Below are 23405 nucleotides of genomic sequence, written 5' to 3'. Positions count from 1 at the left end.
ATATATTTAGAAAAGGGGCTTTAGGGGAAATATTATTTTTATTTGGATATTATAAATTAAAAAGAAAATTTTTTTAAATACTTAAAATCTGTTTTTTTTAAAGGGTTAAAAAAATTGAATTCTTTTTTATTTTGTGAAAATTTAAAAATATTTGAGTTTAATTATATAATTTGCTAAAATTGACAAAATGAATATAAGAACATCACTTGTGTTAGTGAATTTTTTTTGTATAACCGGTTCTTTTAAGGGAAATTGGTAACAATAACCAAGAAAAAAACAAAATTAACCAACTAACTACTCTAACCATATATCTATAATATTCTCTGTATAATATATAATATATACTAATTTGTCTCTGCTATACACATTTCTACTACTATAAATTACACATATTCTATTTTCTAACAACCACTCTCTACCACCATTACATCACCTTCGACCATCGTACCACCACCGGAATACTACCGCCAGCGACCAACTCCGACGACCATCGTCGACAACCAATTCTGACGACCACTGCCGGTGACCACCGCCAACAACCAACTCCGGCAACCATTGTCGGTAACGACCGCCAGCGACAAACTCCAACGACCATCACCGGTGACCAACTCTGGCGACCATCGCCAGCAACCAACTCCGTCGATCATCGCTAGTGACGACCGCCGACGACAAATTCCGACGACCATTGCCAGCGACCAACTCCGATGACTAACTCTAGCAACCAACTCTGGCGATCAACTCCATGATCACTGCCGGTGATGAATTCTGAAGACCAATTCCGGCGATTACCGCCGGCGACCAATTCTGGCAACCACCGCCAGCGACTAACTCCGGCGACCACCTCCGCCGGCCACCATTGCACCATCAACTACCACAATCCTCAACACTACAATGATATTTTTCCCTATCCTTAATTCCAATTTTCTAATTTTTTCAAATAGTTAGTTATATATTACATTAGTTTTTTTATTTTGGTCGGTGACCAAATTCACCCTTCTTTTTAAAACAATTTTTTTACGATTTTTCTTTTGGTCGGATTTTTTAGGATTTAGATTTATATTTTCAATAATTTATATTTGTTATCTAAATCCTTACATTACTTGACCCTAAACCCTAGATAATATAACGGAGTTGTCGATGTTCATGTAATAAAGAAAAAAAAACCGCCACAGAAAATGATGAAGCAGAGCCCGTGCGAGACAATGTTCTCGTTAGCCGCGGACCTTTCCATTTCATCGGAGAAGTCTCTCACCTCGTGGAGTGACGGGAGCCAAAGAGAGCCAAAGATCATGACCGTCGATAAGCCAGGAGAGTATACAGGCATGTGCCGATGGACGATTGAGAGCTTCCCACGTGTTAAAGCTAAGGCACTGTGGAGCGAGTACTTCGATGTAGGAGGCTACGATTGTCGTCTCTTGGTTTACCCTAGAGGTGATTCTCAAGCTCTTCCTGGTTACATCAGCATCTATCTTCAGATCATGGACCCTCGTGGTACTACTTCTTCTCGTTAGGATTGTTTCGCTAGCTACCGTCTCTCTATCGTTAACCATGTCGATGATTCTCTAACAATCCATAAGGACTCTTGGCATAGATTCTCTAGTAAGAAGAAATCACATGGATGGTGTGATTTCGCCTTAAACTCGAGTATTTTGGATCCTAAGATGGGTTTTTTGTTTAACAAGGATTCCTTGCTTATCACGGCTGATATATTATTTCTGAATGAGTCTGTCAGCTTTAGTTTTGATAATAACAATGAGGAGAATTTCATAGCTGGACCAATGCCTGATGCGTTGAGTGGGGAGTTCACTTGGAAGGTACAGAATTTTAGTTTGTTTAAGGAAATGTTAAAGTCTCAGAAGATAATGAGCCCTGCTTTCCCAGCTGGGGAGTGTAACTTTAGGATCAGTATTTACCAGAGTGAGACTAATTCACAAGAATACATATCAATGTGTCTCGAGAGTAAAGCTGCCGAGAAGGCTTTGGTATCAGACAGAAGTAGTTGGTGTTTGTTTAGGATGTCAGCTTTGAACCAGAAGACTGAGTGCACTCACATGCATAGAGATTCTTATGGGAGGTTTGCTGCTGATAATAAGAACGGGGACAATACAAGTCTCGGCTGGAACGATTACATGAAGATGTCTGAATTTGTAAACCCGGAAGTAGGGTCTTTACTCGATGACACGGCTGTCTTTAGAGCCTCATTTCATGTTATCAAAGAGTTCAGTAGCTTTACTACGAATGAGACTGGACACATGGGAAAATTCACTTGGAGAGTTGAGAATTTCACAAGGTTTAATGATCTTCTTAAGAAGAGGGAGATAACCGGTCTTTGCATCAAAAGTAAGAGGTTTCAAATTGGGAACCGAGATTGTCGGCTTATTGTTTATCCCCGAGGTATGTAAGCGCATCTACAATTAGTGGAACTGTTATGCATTTTTTGATAACATGTTTTATATGGTGGAGACAATATAACCACTGTTTTAAATTTCTGTTGTACCTTGCTCTGAATGGCCTCAGGGCAGTCCAAGCCACCATCCCATCTTTCAGTATTTCTTGAAGTAACAGATTCAAGAAGCTCAAGTGACTGGAGCTGTTTTATTAGCCACAAGCTATCAGTTGTGAACCAGAGGTTGGAGGAGAAGTCGGTGATAATGGAATCTCAGAATCGTTACTCGAAAGCTGAAAAGGATTGGGGTTGGCGTGAATCTGTGACACTTACTAGTTTGTTAGATGAAGAATCTGGATTTCTTGTTCAAGACTCTATTGTATTCTCCGGTGAGGTTCTTTTGTTGAAAGAGACATCTTTAACAAGAGAGTACGTGGATGCTAATTCAGTTTCACAGAATGAGAAAAAAATTTCATTTACTTGGAAAGTGGAGAATTTCTTAGCCTTCAAGGAAATAATGGAAACAAGAAAGATTTTTAGCAAATTCTTTAAGGCTGGTGGATGTGACCTTCGAATTAGTGAGTTGTTAGATTTTTTTTACTATTGATGTTTATTATGAACTCCAATTGCTTAATGTGTGCCTTGTATGATGCAGGTGTATACGAGTGTGTTCAGACCATATGCATATATTTAGAGAGTGATCAGTCTGCAGCTGGTACAGATGTTGAAAACAATTTCTTGATTAAGTTCAAGATGGGTATTCTGAACCAAATGAATCCGGATAAAAGTGTGTGGAAGGAGTCATCTATACGTACCAAGACATGGAATTATTCTGTCCTAAAGTTTATGAATATGCCTGATATGTTAGAGCCTGATTCCGGGTTTTTTGTGCGTGACGCTGTTGTTTTTGTGTGTGAAATATTGGATTTTTCAGACCTAAAGGTTAGTTTACATATACTCTATTTCATCCTTAAACAGTCTAGTAATGTTATTAACATTACATTATGATTCTAAGGCCATTCTTTTTTTAGGGGTTGGCTTCAGATGGTGATCAAGATGCCTTAACCACCAGTCCTGATGAAAGTGAGGAAGACACATTCCGAGATTTTCTTTCGAGAGCTGGAGTCCATCTCACGTTTGGAGAGAATTCTTCCCAACCACAAGTTACTCTCCTAGAAAAGCATATAATGGATGCGGATGCCATTGCTGGTTTACTTAATGACTTGCGTGTTTATCTTGATGATCCAACTAAAGTAAAACGTATGCTTCTTCCGACTAAAACATCATGTAGTGATAGAAGCAAGCTAACAAAGAGTGATGAATCTTCACTCAGCCTGATGAGTTTGATGATGGGTGTTAAAGTTCTACAGCATGCAATTATTGATATACTTCTAGATATAATGGTTGAGTGTTGCAATACTTCGGAGGAAGGGTCTCATTGCGATGGCTGCGTGGCTGCAACTTCGGAGGTAAGCCTCTCATACTGCTGAAAGCTATCGAGCAACTTTTCTTTTTATTTGCTCAACTGTTTTTCTGACCAACGGTAAAATTAATGTTTTGGTCGTCAGACAAAGTAGTCAGAACAGTCAGAGGAACTATTGGAACTAATTGTTAATTCACTAAAAACAGTTGATGATGCGGCTGTTCCACAAGGTTTTCCGGAAGAGAAAAGACCACCAGACTCTGCTCAAAAGATTGCTCTTATTTTAGATAGAGCCCCCAAACATTTGCAACAAGATTTGGTTAGTCTGGTTCCCAAATTAGTTGAGAACTCATACCATCCACTGGCTGTCTATGCACTTATTGAATGGCTTCAAAAGCCTAAAGTCGAACCAGCACTGCGTGAACCAGTAAGTGCAAGTTCATTTCATGAACCAGAAGTTTTATAAACATCTCCTTCATTATGATGTTTTTATGTGGCACAGGTATACAATGCTCTTAGCCAGTTAGAATGCGCCAGTGAAGTGTGTGAGTGCATTCTACTTAAGTCATATGAGCTTCTAAGTAACTCAAATGAGGAGTCTCTTGTGGCGACCATTCCTTTCATACTTAAAACTGCTTCCAAGTGCCAACAACTACCTGAAGCCGTAAGCATTTCGTTTTGGTGTCTCAGTTGTGATGAAATATTTTTCCTAGTCTTGGATAACCTAAGAATTTTCCTTTGCAGGTAAGGTTAGTTAGTGAGCGACCTAAAAGTCTTGGTGCTGATATTGCCGAAATGATACTTAAGTACAAAAACTGTGACGACAGTCTACGCAACTTCTGATTCAGGCCATTTTCTTTGGGGTTTTGTTTTTGTATTTCTAGATTTGGAGTTTTGGTTTTAAGATTTACATATTATTCTATTTTATCAATTTATCACTATGTTGAGATATGAAATTTGTTGTCAGGATTATCAGGTTTTGTTATGCCATGTGCAATTCAAAGGTTTAGCCAAAATCTTGAGAAATCTTCCATTATGTTTGGGAAGAAAGTTTTGTCTGATATCAGAGTTCAGTTAAAATCTGTATGCCTCAAAATTTCACTTGTGTAGAATACATGTCGTCTTAATCAGTTTTGGTTTTCAGTACTATATAACACCTCTATAGATATCGTTTCAGTTTTGTTCGGTTTAGAACCATGTACTATGTAAATGAAATTTCATAGTGAAACATTAATATTATATGTATTAACTGGAATTGCACAGGTGAAAAAAAATAAAATTGATCCACCTTAGTTGTTGTAACCAAGCTGGGGCACTAAAATCTAAAAAGATCAAATAACAAATTACATGGAAAACCAAGTGGTCTTGGTCTAGTGGTTTCCACTTGAAGAAAAGAGTTGCCCTATTTGTCTAGACCATTAAACAATTCTCCTCAAGCCTGAAACACTAGTTATTTCCATTTGGACAGGGGTTTTCATCTGGTTTTCCTCGGATCTTAGGGGGATTAGGGGCCTCCACCCTGAACCTCCTAGTTATTTAAAAAAAAAAGTCTCATGGGAAGCAAATTTAGGAATTGCAACTGCACATGAGGAAGCAAACTTAGACGTATATGCTTTGTTCTTTGTTAATTGAACAACTGGGCCTTGGAATAGATTCGTTGTGTCAATAAACAAACGTGTGCATTAATTTATGGATACTTGTACGTTGAATAGTCAGCCCAGTGCCCACAACTAGTGACTGATTTATTAACAGTCGTTTAACAATCATATCACACGTATGCGGAGAAAATAAATAACAAATAACATCTCTCTCAATCTTTAGAATACGATCGTTGAGAGAAACGAAACAGCTTTGAACGAGTAAAGTTCTCATTCCTTTTTTTTTTTGTTCTAAACGTTTTTCTTCCTTGTTTTTTTAATTTGAATATGTTTACACAGTTGGAGGAACAATGATGATGACACTTGTTAAAGGTCCAGCTCTCGACCTCTTTTGGACAAAAGGACCCTCTACACAGAACACAACTGGGACCGATATTCATAGCTCCATCAAAGGAGCAATTTTGGTGACAAATGGTTGTTTCAGTTATGCATGCTTCATGATTCTCCAAGTAAGGCAATTTTTGTTTAAATAAAAGAAAATATACTTATAGATTGATACTGACGATGAATCAAATGTTTTTTTTAGGCGATTACGTTGAAAACATACCCGGCTGAGCTTTCTTTGGCAACATGGATATGCCTGTAAGTATATGTGGACAAGCTCAAGTTGAAGATGAAGTTCAAGAAGCTAGCTCAAGTTGAAGATGAAGTTCAAAAAGCTGTACAAAATATGTCTGCACAAGCTTCTGTCTCGGCACAGGCGTCTGATGTATGCACAAGCGTCTGTCTGATAAAAGATCATCAGAGGCCTGTTGATTCTGTTTGTATGTCTTGGTTTCGAAGATTTATGAAGATATACTTAAGACACGTTTTGGGATATTACTTGGAGGTAAAGCACGAAGAAAAAGAAAGCTTGAAGATATTTAGAAGATTTAATGGAAAAAGAAAATATTCGTTTAACAAAGAATAAAGTTAAATGGAATATTTCCTCTTGATTTTAGGAAAGTTGTTAGCCTTGGGAGAGACACGAAATCCCTTAAATATAGAGGGTTTAGGACTTAGAAACTTATCTCTTCGGAACGTGAAAAAAAGAGGAAAAACCTTGTCCTTTTGGCATCTTTGGAGGAAAAGGGTGAGGGTTTTTGTTTCTAAATGAGAGTCTTGGGTGTAGATCAGTGTTGCTGATCTTAGGGATCTCTTAGTGAGTTGGGAATAGATTGGGAACAAGTTAAGAAAAGATCTTAGGTTTGTGTAAGTCCAATATTGAGCACTAACTGTAATTGTGCTCAAGAAGTATTACCAACAAAGTTTGAGGACGTAGGCATTTGCTGAACCTCGTTAAAAATTGTGTGTCTCTTGTCTCTTCTACACTAACAATGTCTAATGGGGACAATAGAGGGAGCAGTTGTGGCATTAGTGATAGAGAAAGGGAATCCTGCCGCGTGGGCTATCGGTTGGGACAACAAACTTCTTACCGTCACTTACAGTGTAAGATTCACACCATGCATGTCTTACTAAAGTAGTGACTACCTTGTAAGGTTGTTTCCTCATAAAAAGTTAAATCTATTGGAACATAAAATTCATGCACGGGATAATGTGCTCAGCACTTGGTTACTACATTGGAGGAGTGGTGATGAAAACTAGAGGTCCTGTGTTTGTAACAGCTTTCAAACCTCTTTGTATGTCGTTGTAGCGATTAAGTCGAGCATCATCTTTGCTGAGCAGATGTACCTAGGAAGGTAAGTAAAGACATTAAAACACCAACATTAGACAAGAGTTAATTAAAACAAAAATAATGAAAAGATCTTGTTCTATGTGGCAGGGCTCTTGGTGCAGCAATTATATGTGCAGGACTATATCTTGTGATATGGGGCAAAGCCAAAGATTACAAACATCCTTTTACTCCACAAGTAGATGATGATGTAGCAAAGGAAAACACTATTGTGAGCGGAAATACGAAGGATAGTATTAATCTTGAAGTCATTACTATCAACAAGAAAGAAGAACAAAGACATATTGTTGTGGAAACAGTGTAAGTTAAACTTATACGGGGTTCAGAGCAATTGTGGGATAAAATTGCTAACTATCATGGGGGCAACAAAAAAAGAAATTCTTAGAGGAAAAGAGATGCGAAAAAGAAGTAAAATTTTGGATTCATGCAATACACAATAAAAATAATCATTACTATGTTTTGGATACACCAAAATGTTTTCATACCTATATTGTAGAGAATATATATATTAATCGAGAAAGAAGTTACCATTCTCTTGAAACGTGAAAATTAACCATTTTAACATCTTCCATACTTATTATTTTATTGAAGAGATTACTGATGGAAAAATAAATTATACCGCGTTAACGACATAGTCATATTGTTACCACTATCTAGGAACTACTCAAATTTTTCTTGGACAACATGTTGTGAAAATGATGTGGGTTAACTGCAAATGTTATTTTGAATATATATGTACATTTTTTAAGTACATTTTGGGTTCTATCCTTTTATTTTATACTTATTTACAAATTTAATCTCTAAAAAATTTCTAAAAATAACATTATTTTAGATTTTGTTTTCTAAATATTTTACGTACTATTCCAATTTTAAAAAATACAGCAGAATCAATATGGAAACCGAAACTATGATAGATTTAACCACACTTTCTATTATGTATTGAAGATATTCTATCTCTGAATCTTTTGCACACAAATAAAACAACAATTTGATTCATATTTTGTTTTCCAAAACCTGTGAGTTTTGATTCTTAATATAAAAGGAACTTCGATTCACATTTATTTAAATAATATAATTAATATATATAAACTTAATAAAAATTTTAAAATATTACGAATATGTAAAATTAAAAAAATTTAAAATACTATATAATATGGTTAGATAGTAGATGAGTTATAAAGAAGAGATCTTGAAATTAATAAAATATCATTAAATTTGTGCTAACACGGGTTAAATCCTCATTATATTATTTGTCAACACTACTGATATTAGAATATTTGACATATAAAAATTAAGTTGATTTAACTAAGATTGTGTAAAATAATTAAATCATTAAGAAAAATATGACTTAATCATAGCGTATAAATGATTTAATCATAGCGTATAAATGACTTACTATGTATTAGATCCCTTATCTTTTGTTATAATAATTAAAAATCAATCTCAAACACTAAACAAAACAAACTAATATAACAAATAGTCATGAAGTATATTGCGGGTTAAAAAATTAATATAAATATTCAGCTGCATAAACGATTGAGAAATTGAATTATTCCTTTATTTTTATTTGGAAAATATCTAATATTTAACAAATGAAATATAAAATATAAATAATAATAAAAATTATATACACACGGTGTACTGCGGGTTAAAATCTAGTGTCATCTACAAAACAAAAACAAAAGAACGCATTTTGCATTAATTATTTCATAATACATTATGAAAAAGTCGGAAATGTTACCCAAAAAGGAAAAAAAATTGAAACAAAAGCATTTTGGACAACAAAAATCAAATTTGAGTTTAAGGAAATTGAAAGAACAGGCATGGGGGAGGAGTCGAGGAGGCGCATGTTAACTCAACACGCGTATGTTAAATCCTGTCTTTGCCCTCTCTCTTAACAAGAAAAAAAAAAAAAAAAAAAAATTGATCAACCTAGATAAAATAGCAGAAGAGAGCTGTGAGAGGAAAAAAAAAAAAAATTGAAGAAAAAAAAACCGCCATTGAAATGATGAAGCAAAGCTCATCGGAGGCAGTGTCATCGTCTTCTTCATCAGCCGCCGCGGACCAATCTCATCCCTCCGTTTCTTCATCTTCATCGGAGAAGCCTCTCTCGTCTTCTTCGATTTCTCCAGCGGAAGACCTTCAGGTTGGATCGTCGAGAGATGGAAGCGGAGGTGCGCAAGAGATCGTAGCCGTCGATCGGCCAGGAGAGTACACGGCGTTGTGTAGATGGACGGTTGAGAGCTTCCCACGTGTTAAAGCTAAGGCACTGTGGAGCAAGTACTTCGATGTAGGAGGCTACGATTGTCGTCTCCTTGTTTACCCTAGAGGTGATTCTCAGGCTCTTCCTGGTTACATCAGCATCTATCTTCAGATCATGGACCCTCGTGGTACTACTTCTTCTCGTTGGGATTGTTTCGCTAGCTACCGTCTCTCTATCGTTAACCATGTCGATGATTCTTTAACAATCCACAAGGATTCTTGGCATAGGTTCTCTAGTAAGAAGAAATCTCATGGATGGTGTGATTTCACCTTAAACTCGAGTATTTTGGATCCTAAGATGGGTTTTTTGTTTAACAACGATTCGTTGCTTATCACTGCTGATATCTTGATTCTAAACGAGTCTGTGAGCTTTAGCCGTGATAGTAACAATGAGGGCCAGTCGTTGTATAAGGAAAATTCCATAGCTGGGCCAATGCCGGATGTGTTGAGTGGGAAGTTCACTTGGAAGGTAAATAATTTTAGTCTGTTTAAGGAAATGATTAAGACACAGAAGATAATGAGCCCTGTTTTCCCAGCTGGGGAGTGTAATTTAAGGATTAGTGTGTACCAGAGTGTGGTTAATTCGCAAGAATACATATCTATGTGTTTGGAGAGTAAAGAGACCGAGAAGACTTTGGTTTCGGATAGGAGCTGTTGGTGTTTGTTTAGGATGTCAGCTTTGAATCAGAAGCCTGGCTGCACTCACATGCATAGAGATTCTTATGGGAGGTTTGCTGCTGATAATAAGAGTGGGGACAATACGAGCTTGGGCTGGAATGATTACATGAAGATGTCTGACTTTATGAACCCGGAAGCTGGGTTTTTACTCGATGACATGGCTGTATTTAGCACCTCATTCCATGTTATCAAAGAGTTCAGTAGCTTTACTAAGAATGGAGGGTTGGTTGGGGGAAGGAATGGGCCTGGAGCTAGGAAGTCAGATGGACACATGGGAAAATTCACTTGGAGAATTGAAAACTTCACAAGGTTGAAGGATCTTCTAAAGAAGCGGAAGATAACAGGTCTTTGCATAAAAAGTAAGAGGTTTCAAATTGGAAACCGGGATTGTCGACTTATTGTTTATCCCCGAGGTATGTAAGTGCTCTAGATTGTCTACATTGGAATTGTAGTGTATTCACAAGATTTTTATGCTATGCTGTTTTAGCTCGGTTCCAAAAATTCTGCTTTTCCTTCTTAATGAGTTGTCTGATTGCTGCATTTGTAGAGTTCAATATCTGAACTGATGGTCTTACTCTTATGGCCTCAGGGCAGTCCCAGCCACCATGCCATCTTTCTGTATTTCTTGAAGTGACAGATTCACGAAGCTCAAGTGATTGGAGCTGTTTTGTTAGCCACCGACTATCAGTTGTGAACCAGAGATTGGAGGAGAAGTCGGTGACAAAGGAATCTCAGAATCGTTACTCGAAGGCTGCAAAGGATTGGGGTTGGCGTGAATTTGTGACACTTACTAGTTTGTTTGATCAAGACTCTGGATTTCTTGTTCAAGACACTGTTGTATTCTCCGCTGAGGTTCTTATCTTAAAAGAGACATCTTTAACAAAAGAGTACGTGGATGCGGAATCAGCTAATTCAGTTTCACAGAATGAGAACAACGTAAAAAAAAGTTCATTTACTTGGAAAGTGGAAAATTTCTTAGCCTTCAAGGAAATAATGGAAACACGAAAGATTTTTAGCAAATTCTTTCAGGCTGGTGGGTGTGAACTCCGGATTGGTGAGTGGTTAGACTTTTTCCTTATCTACCATCTTCGATTATTAATGTTTATGAACTACAATTGCTTAATGTGTGCTTTGTATAATGCAGGTGTATACGAGTCCTTTGACACCATATGCATATATTTAGAGAGTGACCAATCTGCGGGTACAGATGTGGACAATAATTTTTGGGTTAAGTACAAGATGGGTATTCTGAACCAAAAGAATCCGACCAAAAGTGTGTGGAAGGAGTCATCTATATGTACCAAGACATGGAATAATTCTGTTCTACAGTTTATGAAGGTGTCTGACATGTTGGAGGCTGATGCTGGGTTTCTTTTGCGTGACACTGTTGTTTTTGTGTGTGAAATATTGGATTGTTGTCCTTGGTTTGAGTTTTCGGACCTAGAGGTTAGTTTATGCTCCATTTATCTATAAACAAGTTAATACGAACTCTTCCTTTGTATATATATCTTCTGCATCATGGAGTTTTTCCCTTTCTTTCTTGCACCCTTGGAGACCTTTTATATTCTTGATCTTACATTATGGATTCTATGTCTGGTCTATTCTTTTGCCAGGTATTGGCTTCAGATGATGACCAAGATGCCTTAACCACTGATCCTGATGATATTATTGATTCTGAGGAAAGTGAGGGCATAAGCGGAGATGAGGAAGATACATTCCGAGATTTTCTTTCCCGAGCTGGATTCCATCTCACGTTCGGGGAGAATCCTTCACAACCACAAGTTACTCTCCGTGAGAAGCTTCTAATGGATGCGGGTGCAATTGCTGGGTTTCTTACTGGCTTGCGTGTATATCTTGATGATCCTACTAAAGTAAAGCGTTTACTTCTTCCAACTAAAATATCTTGTAATGATAGAAGCAAGCTAACAAAGAGTGAGGAATCTTCACCCAGCCTGATGAATTTGCTGATGGGTGTTAAAGTTCTACAGCAAGCAATTATTGATTTACTTCTAGATATTATGGTAGAGTGTTGCCAACCTTCAGAGGAAGGCTCTCACTCTGAGTCGTCTTTATTGTCCATAAAGACAAATGGTTGCATGGCTGCAACTTCATCGGAGTCAACGAGGGAAAATGGAGCAGCAGAACCTTCACAACATCTTGTTGACGAGAGATTCAAATCTGATACAGATGCTACTCTCAGTACCTCAGCCGTACCAAGCTCAGATATGAATGGAATCGATATGCTTGAGAAAGCCCTTGCAATAGAGCCTACTTCACCTCCTAACATATCTGCTGGGCAGTCTTCTGATGCTTCACTCCAATCAAAGGTGGGGCTCTCATACTACTGAATCTATCTAGCAGCTCTATTTTTTTTTGCTCTAATAGTTTCCATCTGTAAATATTTTTGGTCTTTAGACAAAATGGCCGGAACAGTCTGAGGAGCTATTGGGATTGATTGTGAATTCACTTAAAACCCTTGATGCGGCTGTTCCTCAAGGTTGTCCAGAGCCTAGACGACGACCAAACTCTGCTCAAAAGATTGCTCTTGTTTTAGACAGAGCGCCCAAACATTTGCAACCAGATTTAGTTAGTCTGGTTCCAAAATTGGTTGAGCATTCAGAGCACCCCCTGGCTGCGTATGCACTTATTGAACGGCTTCAAAAGCCTGAAGCTGAACCAGCGTTGCGTGAACCAGTACGTAGTCTCTCTATAGCCTTTCTTTCCCTTGTTGTACTCTTTTTTTTGTATGTTGGAGGCCTAGGAGAATGCATGAGAGAGTGTAAGTTCTTATCATGATCCAGATGTTTGAACATCTCCTCCATCTGACGTTTTTCTTTGGAACAGGTATACAATGCTCTTACCCAGTTAGAATGTGACAGTGAAGTGTGGGAGCACTTACTTATTCAGTCATTTGAGCTTCTGAATGACTCAAATGAGGAAACGCTTGTGGCGGGCATTCATTTTACATTTAAGACTGCCTCCCAGTGCCAACACCTACCTGAAGCCGTAAGCATTCATGTCTCAGTTTTTCTTCTTTGTTGTGTGTAAATATTTCCTAATCTCGGCTAACCTTAGATTTTCCTTAAACAGGTAAGTGCAGTGCGTGAACGGCTCAAAAATCTGGGTGCTGATATGTCTCTTTGCGTCCTTGACTATTTAAGTAAAACTGTACACAGTTGGCCTGATATTGCTGAAATGATACTTCGGGACATCAATACTGACGACAGTCCAGTTGGCAATTTTGCAACATTACCCTGCGGGACATTTCTGATTGGTGAAAATGAGACTGCCTCCGAAATGGCGGATTTGATGGATGAACATGAATTCTATGCAAATAGGCAGTTTTTTGATGTCTACATTCTGCTGGAAATGTTGTCCATATCGAGCCTAGCTGAAGAGGCATCTCAAACGTTCGAAAGAGCTGTTGCTCGTGGAGCCATTGTTGCTCAGGCTGTTGCCATGGTCCTTGAAAAACAACGTGTTGAGGGCCCAGATCAGAATGCTACAAGTGGGGAAGCTTCTTTTAAGCATCAAGATCCTGTATTGGAGGGAGAGGCTAGTGAGCAACCAGCCACTGGAGGGATTGATTTCAGGACAATCCTTAATCTTGCTGAGACATTAACTCATTCTAGAGATCCTCAAGTGAGGGGATTTGTGAAAATGCTATACACAATATTATTCAAATGGTTTCCGGATCAGCCCTTTAGGGTTCAAATACTAAGGAGACTTGTAGATAGATTCACCAGCCCTACGAGTAGCAGCCACGATTTAGACTTAGACTTGGAGATTCTAGCTATTCTGATTTTTCAGGAGCAAGAGGTTGCTAGACCCGTTTTAGCCATGCTGAAAAAGGCTGTGGAACATGCAAATATTGACAGGGCAGCCCTGTGGCATCAATTGCGTGCAAACAAGGAAGAGCTTGTCCGGTTGAAGGAAGAAAAGAAGACGGAGATTCAATCTATGACAAAGGAGAAATTTAGCATCACACAAAAATTAAGTGAATCTGAGGCTGCAAACACCCGTCTTAAGGTATGTGCTTACTTCATTTTGTCTGCTGTGAGAGTGTGACGATGCTGGAAGTTTTTGGCATTCTGTGATCATACAGCTTACTAATACTGTGTATCAAATGGCAGTCTGAAATGAAAGCTGAGATTGACCGCTTTGCTAGAGAAAAGAAGGATCTGGTAGAACAGTTTCGGGATGTAGAGAGTCAGCTGGAATGGATCCGATCAGAACGTCAAGATGAGATAGATAAGCTCTCGTCTGAGAAGAAAACTCTTTTGGATCGCCTTCACGAAGCAGAGACGCAACTTGCTTTGCTAAAAACTCGAAAGCGTGATGAACTTAAGGTACGGACTTGAAATAAAATGTGGAGAACATGGTTGCAGAAAATGAATAATGATCAGATATTTTATTATTACAGCAAATTGTATATCTCACTTAACAAGTGATGCCATTTTCTTTGTTAAAAATACAGAAGGTAGGAAAAGAGAAAAGTGCTCTAACTGAGAAGCTAAAGGTAACAGAGGCAGCTCGGAAAAGATTTGAAGAAGAGTTGAAACGGTATGCTACTGAAAATGTAACTCGGGAGGACTTACGCAAGTCACTTGAGGATCAAATCAGGCAACTGACACAGACAGTAGGGCAGACAAAAGAAGAGAAACGGGAGAAAGAAGATCAGATTGCTCGGTGTGAAGCTTACATTGATGGAATGGAATCCAAACTCCAAGCTTTCCAGGTTTGATAGAGACAGAACAGATATATGTTTTCTATTTCTGCGTTTCTCGTTTTAGAGCTCACTTAAACTCCTCTGATGTGATGATACTTTTCAACAGCAATACATCCACACACTAGAATCCTCACTTCGAGAAGAGATTTCAAGACATGCGCCACTGTACGGTGCCAATTTAGAGTCTCTATCGATGAAGGAACTGGACACAATAGCTCGGATCCATGAGGAAGGGCTAAGACAGATACATTCCCTTCAACAACGTAAGGGACACACTTTATCACATGGTCTCCCTCAGGGTCACACACTTTACCCAACAACACCGCCTCAGCTTCCTCCAATGGCGATCGGTTTGCCACCTCAGCTTGTTCCTAATGGTTCAGGGGTTCACTCAAACGGCCATATCAACGGTTCCGTCAGGCCTTGGTTTAGCCACCACACCTAAAAAAAAAAATACGTCTTTTTTCCATAGGAAGACTACGACAAAAGTATGATGGCCTCTTGAGTTTGTTTTTGAGGTAAAATCAATCAATCAACATCATCAATGTTTAATTTTCCTTATATATTTATTTTTCTCTGAGATTTTCCGGGGGTCTTATTTTGGCTGTGGCTCAAAGTAGAAGATTAATAAAAAATAGAGGGATGGGATACGTATGCACAAATTTCACTGTGAAAGAAAAAAAAATGTTGTAAAAGCTGTTTTGGAATCAACAGTTGCAAACATGCAAAGAGCCTTCTGCTTCTCTTTGTTTTTTTTTTTTTTTTGGCTCATGTCTCTCAGAATTCGGGTATAAGCTAAGCTTGGGAGGATTGCACTGACAGGAAAGCTTTTTTATTTGGTAGATCACTAAACACTTTCTAAAGTTTGAATTTGCAGACTAGCATTTATTAAGATATGCTTATTTAGAGAGAAATCTTGTAAAAATTGGTTAAATTCAGATCAAATAAAACCGGATTAAATGATTATCGGTTATAGATCGGTTCAAAAGGGAAAAGTAAGATTTTAGGTAAAACGAAAAGCTTGTGTAGTTTTCTAAAGAATTATATCTCAGTTTTCTAAAGAATTATATATCGGTTTGAGTGTACAAATGAGATTGTTAAGATTTAAATTTTACAATTAGAATAAAATTACATATGGGTTTGTTTATAAAAGAGCAGTTTAAGTTTTTTTTATTTTACAATAATGTATATAAATTTTGTTTTCTTATTTTATAAGGAGGTGAATAAAGAAGTTCAGTCTTATGGGTGAACCCAAAATTTGTTTGCCTTCGAAAATACTTAATTTTTTCTATTAGAAAAAAATGCAAAATTTCAAACAACACATGATTGTTGCTTAGTCAACATTTTTTGGAAAATAGATAAACTTTCTATTAAATATATATGTTGTTTTATATGAGAGCTAAAAAACTTGAATCATTTTTATGTGTTTATTCAGAAATATAAATTATCAATCATGGAGTAGGGATATTTGAGAATGTAGGTTGCAACAACATTGTATTCCTTTACAATAGCCCCCCGGATATCCGTAGGTAGCGCACACTGAGTTGCAGTCTGGCTTAATTCCATGTGAACATACCCCTGGACAAAATTCATCATTTACTGACCTTGCTTCTGATCCTGTAAATAAATTAGCATACACTCATTATTATGCAGTATTACTATATTCCTTAAAAGTAATTGTATACTATGAAACTAATAAATTTAAATTAATAAATATATATATATATATATATATATATATATATATATTTTACTTATTGCTTGAGCTACCAATCATGGAGTGATATTTTAATAATGTTTAGTTAACAGAAAAAAATATGAGCAAGAAATTTTGTGTCTTTGTGGGAAGAGAATAACATTCTTTATGTTCTTCAAAATTTTGAAACTTTAACTATTACTAATTATAGTATATTTAATTAATGTTTGGTTGACAAAAATAATAATAATCATAGTATATATATATTATGATGCATTAGTCTTATTTATGTAGTTGACAAACCTGTGATCAAGAACATTAAAATGATAGAAACTGCAATGAAAGGGTATTGAGATCTCCGAATATCCATCCCTCTATTTTTCGTTTTTTTAAATCTTGTTTTTTTTTGGATGATTTTGGAATAGGTATAGAGATTTGAAGCTACTTATATAGTCAAATTCTGAAATCTTAGTCAAATATATAAAATTCTATTCAAACCTACCAAATTTATTGTTTTGAAATTTAGTCAAATATACAAAATTCTAGTCAAACCTACCAAAATTATTGTAAAAATGAATTAGGATGTGGTTGTCTCTTGAAAATGAATTGAATTAGTATGCATTAACTTTGACTTTGTAGTATAAATCTTTATACATACTATAATAAACACAATATTTCAAAGATAAAAATTCTTTTATTTCAACTTATGATATATTATAAATATGATATCGTATGTTTAAAATATATGGAAAATGATACTTTCCAAATTATTTAAATTTTTTGAAAAATATATAGTAATGTTCATATTGTAATCAAGAGGTAGGGGTACCTCAAGGAGTTTAAGATGTGAAATAGGACGAATTCAGAGAAGGATTTGATGAACTTTACAAACACTCAAATGTATTTGAAAATAAATTCGATTAAAAACTTATAAACACTTTTTTTTATTTGCAATAAAGTTGTGACCTAGGTTGCATGGAAACGGAAACGGATATGCGGAAGCGAAACGTTTCGGAAACGGAAAACGATTTTTTTTTCTAAAATTAGGAAATATAAACGTTTTGAAAACGTATGGATATAAACATGTATATATATGTATATATTTATAGATATATATATAAATATATAATAAAACACTAAACATAAAAATCATATCAAAAAGCTTCAAAAAAACAAAGCTTCAAAATATAAATTTTAAATAGTTTAATTAAAACACTAATAATATTATATATTTATATCTATAATAAAGTTTTATATTTCCAAATTATTTATTTATTAAGTTTTAAACTAAAAAAAAGTTTATGTCGTGTTACCAAAACGGAAATGGAGTTTCCAAATAGAAATTTCTAGGAATCGTGTTTTTGTGCCTTGTTTCCGAGTTTCCGTTTCCGAAACGTTTCGGAAACAGGAACCGGACCTCGAAAAGAGTTTCCATGCAACATAGGTTATGACGGCTCTGTCATTCTATCGCAAATCCCTTGCAAATTCGTTCTTAGTTTGCGAGAAAATTAATTTACTTACCAGTATCTAGCCAATCCTTTATATATTAGTGAGGTGGCACTCCCTCGTAAATTTATTTACTAACATATGCATCTCTTCTAAATTTTCCTAGCAAATTGATTCGTTTGTTATAGTGTTGGAAGGTCTGGTGGAATGAAAGAACAACAAGATCCAAGTCCCACAACAACCTCACAATGTCACTCAAGCTCAGATCTCTTTCTCCACGAACAGATCACATACAAATTACAGACACAAAAACCTTTAGCAAAGCTTATAGGAACTCTCGGAAACTCTCTCTTCCTTTTACACAAAATAAATAGGTAGAGTACTCAAATATTATTTTATATATCTATATGGATGATACCTTTGTTTTCAAATTTTATATATTTAGTTGTTTAATTTCACGGTTTAAAAACATTACAGTAGAATCTAGTATTAGTATCCAATGATACTGTGCAACGTCACTAACTTCACTAGGATATATATTACCCGGAGAAAACACCAAAGTTTCAATGCGATCAAATAAGTCCCTCTAATAAAATTCACATTTTAAACATGAAATTGGGCTGATGGTCTTTTTGCCTACAACATTTATTGTTGGAAATAAACAATCTCTCCAGAGATAATGAACTGTTTCTACAGATGATAGATTAAACAGAAGCTGGAACTTGAGAGTCCACTGACTTCAGAACCTCCTCTCCCATCGCCTTGCAGCCAACCAGTTTCTGATCACACATTCAAAAAGACAAAAAACATTAGTACTGTTTGTTGTTGCCTGCTAACACTAACTAGGGAAAGTTTCTAAGGAAAAGTAACCATGTTATAAAGAGACATACAGTTCCTGCGGAGTAAATGTCTCCAGTTCTGAATCCGTTGTTCAGAGCAACCAAAACTGCGTCTTCAATTCTCTTGGCTGCCTTTTCTTCTCCAAGTCCGTATTTCAGAAGCATTGCAGCACTGAGAATTGTTGCCAACGGGTTTGCCTTATCCTGAAAATTCAAAGAATGGACAAATTGTGCTATTTACTTTTGGCATACAAAGTAGTTTTCCCGAGTTTGTTTCTAAGTATAGAGTTAGAACCTGTCCAGCAATATCAGGTGCAGAACCATGTATTGGTTCAAAGAGTCCAGGTCCCTGTATTAAACATGGCAGGTTTATTATGTTCAGACTAGATCATACTGCTACATACTCAAAAGATCAGATTATTGTTTTATATCATACCGAATCACTGAGACTAGCAGATGGCAGCATTCCAATGCTTCCTGTGATCATTGAAGCTTCATCGGATAATATATCACCAAAAATGTTGTTCGTGACGATGGTATCAAACTGCATTTATGAAAAGATCAAATCGTTGTAAGGATTTACACTCGTCCCACATAAATATGTGCTATCAAGACTGACCAGTTTGGCAAATACGCGTACCTGTTTTGGGTCACGAACAAGCTGCATCGCGGCATTGTCAACATACATATGTGACAGCTCAACATCAGGATATTCAGAGGCTAATGCTGTTACTCGTTTCCTCCATAAAATTGAGGCCTGCATAGATGAAAAATTGCATTAGCTTCAGTCTTAAATGCGTTACACATGAAAAAAATGAGAGATGAAAACAAGTCAAAGATCAACCGTACTTCCAAGACATTAGCTTTGTCGACTGAACAAAGCTTGCCACGCCGTTTCCGAGCAGTCTCGAAGGCAACGCGAGCAATTCTATCAATCTGAGGAACATAAGAAATGCTTCATTAGATATTTCTGTAGTACTCAACAACTAGTCCACGGGAATCTTTATCTGAGATTTTAAATGGGGTACCTCGTGAGCAGCATAAACCTCAGTATTAAACCCAACTTCCTCGCCATTTTCATTGGTCTTTATGCCCCTTGGCTCTCCAAAGTAAATACCTGTTACCATGAGGCAGAATATTTAACGATATTGTCCCACTAAAATAACAAGAACTACAATAAGCTCTAATACACTAAAACAACAACAAGTTTGAATACAAAAAATTGAACTGACCTCCTGTAAGCTCCCTAACAACCATTAGATCAACACCTTCAGCTACCTCTCTCTTCAAGGTGGAAGCATCCACTAACTGTATAACAAGCAATAATTTGAGTGACTTCCACACACACGAAACAAATAATTCAGGCCACCATTCTGAGGAGGATGGGGTTACCTGTGAGAGAACTGTAGCAGGTCTCAGGTTTGCAAAGACTTTCAGAGCTGCACGAAGCTGAAGTAAACCCTTCTCAGGCCTCAGATGTTTTTCATTGTTATCCCATTTGTACCTTTTACAAATTATACCAACACGAAAATTAAAAAAAAAAAAAAAGAAAGAGGCAACAAGAGTGATTTCTTGGAACAAGAGAGAGAGAGAGAAGACAGACCCTCCAATGGCTCCAAGAAGCACAGCATCTGATTCTTTCGCAGCAGAGATGGTCTCCTCCGGCAAGGGAACTCCGACCAAATCCAAAGCAGCTCCTCCAATGGGCATCTCCTGGAAGCTAAATTCAACTCCTGATACAGAGCACAAAGTCAATCAATGTCGTAAGAAAACACTCCCCTTTGATTACAAACACCCACGATGAACAAGAGAGAGTGAGAGAGAGAGAGAGAGAACCTTCCAAAGATCCAGCTTGGCGAAGCACATTTTTGGCAATAGAGACAACCTCCGGACCGATGCCGTCACCGGGAAGGAGAGTGATGTTGTATCGTTTATTCCCAGGGGAAGCAACAGCGCATCTTACTCTAAAGGGAGATTGTTTGGAGACAGCTCTGAACGTAGCCGGAACCTTGACCGGTCTGATATTCGTCTGCAGAGCCGCCGCCGCCATTTTAGGGAGAAATGGATTGGTCTTTTGCAGCGTGCGAAACTGAGTTGGAAGTGTGATAGTGTTCTGTAATCGGAATCGTGGGTTGTGATCCGACGGCTAAGCTTAGAGAATATGAGTTTTTTTTAATAAGCCCTAATGCTAAATAATGACGAAGACGATCACTTGTCCACGTTTGATAATTGTTTAAATGGGCCGTTATTAACTTAGCCCATTAAGTTTTAGTCATTTTTTTTTTTTTTTTGCTGGCTATTGTTTTCTTTTTCTCCGGTTTAACTCAATTTTTCCGCGGAAAAAAAAAAGTGAAAACAAAAAAAAATGATATAACCTTCTCAGTCATTCAGAAGGTCTCAGTTTGGATGACTAAATATTAAACTTCATCGCTTAGGAGAGGACCTCACTGCGTACGACGGCGATGACGCAGATCATCAGATCCAGTCCCGTTCTCGCTTTCATCGCCTTACAGATTTCCTTCATCTTCTTCGCTTCAACTCTCACATGCACTTCTGGGTAATGAATCTTTCTCTGGGAAAACCATCTCAATTCTTTCTCGTTTTAGCCTTAGTTCTTCTAGGGTTCTTCCTTCTATTGATGACTTGTGCGGCGTCATTTGATGTTTTTCTCCAAGATCATTGGTTACTTCCTTCTTATGTGCTCTTTGTATGGTTTATTATTGTTGTGCAGGTCTGAGGATAGTTGTTATACCATTACTGGTAGAGTGAAGATTCCACCTAGTAGGTTTCTGATTACACACCATTACTGCTTTTTTCTCCTAGCTTATTGTTTGGTTATGCGACTGCCTTATCGGATCGTCTAGAGCTTATAATCAAATCTCTAGACCTTATAATTTGCTGCTATGCGATCTTCCCGTGTGGTGCTACGAATTATTGTATTCACTTTTCCAATGATTTTTTTAATTGAAGCTTGAATTGTATCAGCATAGGTTAGGTAGGAGCAATTCTCTGAATGTTTTTCATATATTACCTTAACTTTACATTGGTTTGTTCCTAGTATATGAAAATGGTATGTAGTAAAAATCATCTCTTTAATACAACTGTGCCTGAAGTAAGTGTGTTTTGCTTAAGAATTCTGAGTAATATGTTTTGAATGATACTTTCTCGTGTTTATCATTCTTAATCTATGATACATTGAACTCCATGGAACTGATCTATTTAAGTTATTTCCTAGGCAACGTTATTGGTCACACAGAAAAGTTCTCAAATGTCAAAGTTTTACTCAATGGAGGGCACAAGATTACGTTTCTCAGGCCTGATGGCTACTTTACTTTGTATCCTTTTGATCCCTTCAGCTACAACAGTTTCTTTTGAGTATATTACTCACATTAAACTTGCCTTTAATATATATGCCAAAAGAAATTCCCCTTCTGTATTGAGCTTTTTTTGGTGTTGCTAGAAATAGATCAGGAGAACTAAATACTGTATGGTGTCACCAAAAGAAGAGTAATGAAGATAATTCTTAATTTTTGCTGTCCTTAACTAACCGGTTTGTAAAGTCACAAAGTTCCTGCTGGGACTCATTTGATTGAAGTGTCTGCAATGGGCTACTTCTTTTCTCCTGTAAGCTTTTTTTTTTTTTTTTGGTTTTGTATGATTTCCAAAAATGCAGCTTTGTAAGGACCTGGTTCTAATGTAACTATGGTTAACCAAAACTAGGTACGAGTAGATGTTAGTGCTCGGCATCGTGGCAAGGTTCAAGCAACACTAACAGAAACCAGGAGGAGTCTTACTGAGATGGTTTTGGAGCCATTGAGGGAAGAGCAGTACTACGAGGTGATTTTTCACATGAATCTTGTCATTATTGAATTTTTCCCAAGCCTTTTGTTTTTCTTACTTGATTCTGTAAAATACTACAGATTCGAGAGCCTTTCAATGTTATGAACATTGTGAAAAGTCCAATGGGTCTCATGGTGGGATTCATGGTCGTGGTTGTGTTCCTAATGCCCAAACTGATGGAAAACATAGGTACGCATTAATTACCCTCGACTTGTATGGAAACATTCTGCAACTACATAAGTCATAACTAGCACCTCACAATAAGCCAACACATTCATCTTCTGAGCTCTGCCTATATACAATACAAATGTGCACAATGGATGTTCTTGATCGCTTGTCACTGATTCTTAGAGCTCTTAACGCTCGTGAAATGGTTGTTACATTGTAAGTTAAGCACACCTAAATTGTGTCATAAAAAAACAGATCCAGAGGAGATGAAGCAAGCACAAGAGGAAATGAGGAGACAAGGTGTGCCTTCGCTAACGAGCTTGTTGCCAGGCGCTGGGGCTAGCCGCTAAGAAGTTCCCTCGGTTGAGTAAAATGGATGTAATCACGAAAGGAGCAGAGAAAGAAATGACTCTTTTGAATTTGGTTATAACTCTTTTGAGTATCTCTCTATCTGACATGTAAAAAAAGAAGAAGAGGTCTTCTTATCCTTAAGGGCTTGTTGTATACTTAAAATAACACTCTCTAGCTGACTTATTTTTACTTGATGTAATGAGGGAGAATATGTAACATGTTTCAAATATTCTGATTTTACAAAATCTTGCGTTGAC

The 23405-nt window shown here is 37.0% G+C and overlaps 4 protein-coding genes, 1 long non-coding RNA gene and 1 pseudogene across 9 annotated transcripts; 4 read left to right on the top strand and 2 right to left on the bottom strand.

Moving 5' to 3' along the window:
• The first annotated feature begins 417 nt into the window (after positions 1-417).
• On the top strand, positions 418-4792 carry LOC104753991 (uncharacterized). Of its 3 annotated transcripts, none has more exons than XM_087491920.1 (7): positions 418-2394; positions 2518-2964; positions 3042-3328; positions 3418-3855; positions 4016-4236; positions 4312-4473; positions 4554-4792. In XM_087491920.1, the coding sequence occupies exons 1-5, from the start codon at positions 1662-1664 to the stop codon at positions 4094-4096; spliced, it is 1986 nt and encodes a 661-aa protein (XP_087348046.1). In that variant the 5' UTR covers positions 418-1661; the 3' UTR covers positions 4097-4236; positions 4312-4473; positions 4554-4792. The 3 variants fall into 3 exon arrangements, with proteins under 3 accessions (XP_087348046.1, XP_019093880.2, XP_087348047.1); XM_019238335.2 differs by having other exon boundaries at positions 1169-2394; positions 3955-4236; XM_087491921.1 differs by having other exon boundaries at positions 2366-2964; positions 3955-4236.
• Positions 4181-7508, top strand: LOC109129549 (WAT1-related protein At2g37450-like; annotated as a pseudogene).
• Positions 7509-8935: 1427 nt separating this feature from the next.
• On the top strand, positions 8936-15550 carry LOC104753989 (uncharacterized). 2 transcript variants are annotated; one of them, XM_087491918.1, is made up of 11 exons: positions 8979-10492; positions 10669-11133; positions 11224-11525; positions 11693-12406; positions 12495-12773; positions 12924-13085; positions 13170-14108; positions 14213-14428; positions 14557-14817; positions 14915-15296; positions 15390-15550. In XM_087491918.1, exons 1-10 carry the CDS (start codon positions 9145-9147, stop codon positions 15251-15253), a joined length of 5025 nt encoding a protein of 1674 aa, XP_087348044.1. In that variant the 5' UTR covers positions 8979-9144; the 3' UTR covers positions 15254-15296; positions 15390-15550. The 2 variants fall into 2 exon arrangements, with proteins under 2 accessions (XP_087348045.1, XP_087348044.1); XM_087491919.1 differs by having other exon boundaries at positions 8936-10492; positions 14915-15550.
• A 662-nt stretch (positions 15551-16212) lies between these two features.
• On the bottom strand, positions 16213-16936 carry LOC104752168 (uncharacterized). Its single transcript, XR_761902.3, has 2 exons — positions 16808-16936; positions 16213-16425 (listed from the first exon to the last, which is right to left on the bottom strand). It is a non-coding gene; the product is annotated as an uncharacterized LOC104752168 (long non-coding RNA).
• A 1575-nt stretch (positions 16937-18511) lies between these two features.
• Positions 18512-20999, bottom strand: LOC104752167 (3-isopropylmalate dehydrogenase 2, chloroplastic). Of its 2 annotated transcripts, XM_010474232.3 has the most exons (11): positions 20626-20999; positions 20393-20522; positions 20182-20293; positions 20022-20097; positions 19818-19906; positions 19639-19725; positions 19430-19546; positions 19226-19333; positions 19085-19138; positions 18841-18993; positions 18512-18729 (listed from the first exon to the last, which is right to left on the bottom strand). In XM_010474232.3, the coding sequence occupies exons 1-11, from the start codon at positions 20837-20839 to the stop codon at positions 18655-18657; spliced, it is 1215 nt and encodes a 404-aa protein (XP_010472534.1). In that variant the 5' UTR covers positions 20840-20999; the 3' UTR covers positions 18512-18654. The 2 variants fall into 2 exon arrangements, with proteins under 2 accessions (XP_010472534.1, XP_087348043.1); XM_087491917.1 differs by having other exon boundaries at positions 20182-20522; positions 20626-20961.
• A 125-nt stretch (positions 21000-21124) lies between these two features.
• On the top strand, positions 21125-23393 carry LOC104752166 (ER membrane protein complex subunit 7 homolog). Its single transcript, XM_010474231.3, has 7 exons — positions 21125-21346; positions 21521-21570; positions 22025-22124; positions 22350-22413; positions 22510-22626; positions 22710-22818; positions 23053-23393. The coding sequence occupies exons 1-7, from the start codon at positions 21252-21254 to the stop codon at positions 23145-23147; spliced, it is 630 nt and encodes a 209-aa protein (XP_010472533.1). The 5' UTR covers positions 21125-21251; the 3' UTR covers positions 23148-23393.
• Positions 23394-23405: the final 12 nt, after the last annotated feature.

This window comes from Camelina sativa, chromosome 16 (genome assembly GCF_030686135.1).
Source record: "Camelina sativa cultivar CO46 ecotype springtype chromosome 16, ASM3068613v1".
Lineage (NCBI taxonomy): Eukaryota > Viridiplantae > Streptophyta > Magnoliopsida > Brassicales > Brassicaceae > Camelina > Camelina sativa.
The sequence above is the reverse complement of the archived record's forward strand: the minus strand, read 5'-3'. Positions and strand labels throughout refer to the sequence as shown.

Bases quoted from the DNA above. Each gene is read 5' to 3' on its own strand.
- LOC104753991 (XM_087491920.1), top strand. From the start codon at position 1,662: ATGGGTTTTTTGTTTAACAAGGATTCCTTGCTTATCACGGCTGATATA. The intron at 2,395-2,517 runs GTATGTAAGCGC...GAATGGCCTCAG, and splicing joins GCTTATTGTTTATCCCCGAG to GGCAGTCCAAGCCACCATCC. The intron at 2,965-3,041 runs GTGAGTTGTTAG...TGTATGATGCAG, and splicing joins TGGATGTGACCTTCGAATTA to GTGTATACGAGTGTGTTCAG.
- LOC104753989 (XM_087491919.1), top strand. From the start codon at position 9,145: ATGATGAAGCAAAGCTCATCGGAGGCAGTGTCATCGTCTTCTTCATCA. The intron at 11,134-11,223 runs GTGAGTGGTTAG...TGTATAATGCAG, and splicing joins TGGGTGTGAACTCCGGATTG to GTGTATACGAGTCCTTTGAC. The intron at 12,774-12,923 runs GTACGTAGTCTC...TCTTTGGAACAG, and splicing joins AACCAGCGTTGCGTGAACCA to GTATACAATGCTCTTACCCA.
- LOC104752167 (XM_087491917.1), bottom strand. From the start codon at position 20,839: ATGGCGGCGGCGGCTCTGCAGACGAATATCAGACCGGTCAAGGTTCCG. The intron at 20,098-20,181 runs GTAACCCCATCC...CTTGTTATACAG, and splicing joins CTGCTACAGTTCTCTCACAG to TTAGTGGATGCTTCCACCTT. The intron at 19,334-19,429 runs GTACGCGTATTT...TCATAAATGCAG, and splicing joins TTGTTCGTGACCCAAAACAG to TTTGATACCATCGTCACGAA.
- LOC104752166 (XM_010474231.3), top strand. From the start codon at position 21,252: ATGACGCAGATCATCAGATCCAGTCCCGTTCTCGCTTTCATCGCCTTA. The intron at 22,414-22,509 runs GTAAGCTTTTTT...AACCAAAACTAG, and splicing joins TGGGCTACTTCTTTTCTCCT to GTACGAGTAGATGTTAGTGC. The intron at 22,819-23,052 runs GTACGCATTAAT...ATAAAAAAACAG, and splicing joins CAAACTGATGGAAAACATAG to ATCCAGAGGAGATGAAGCAA.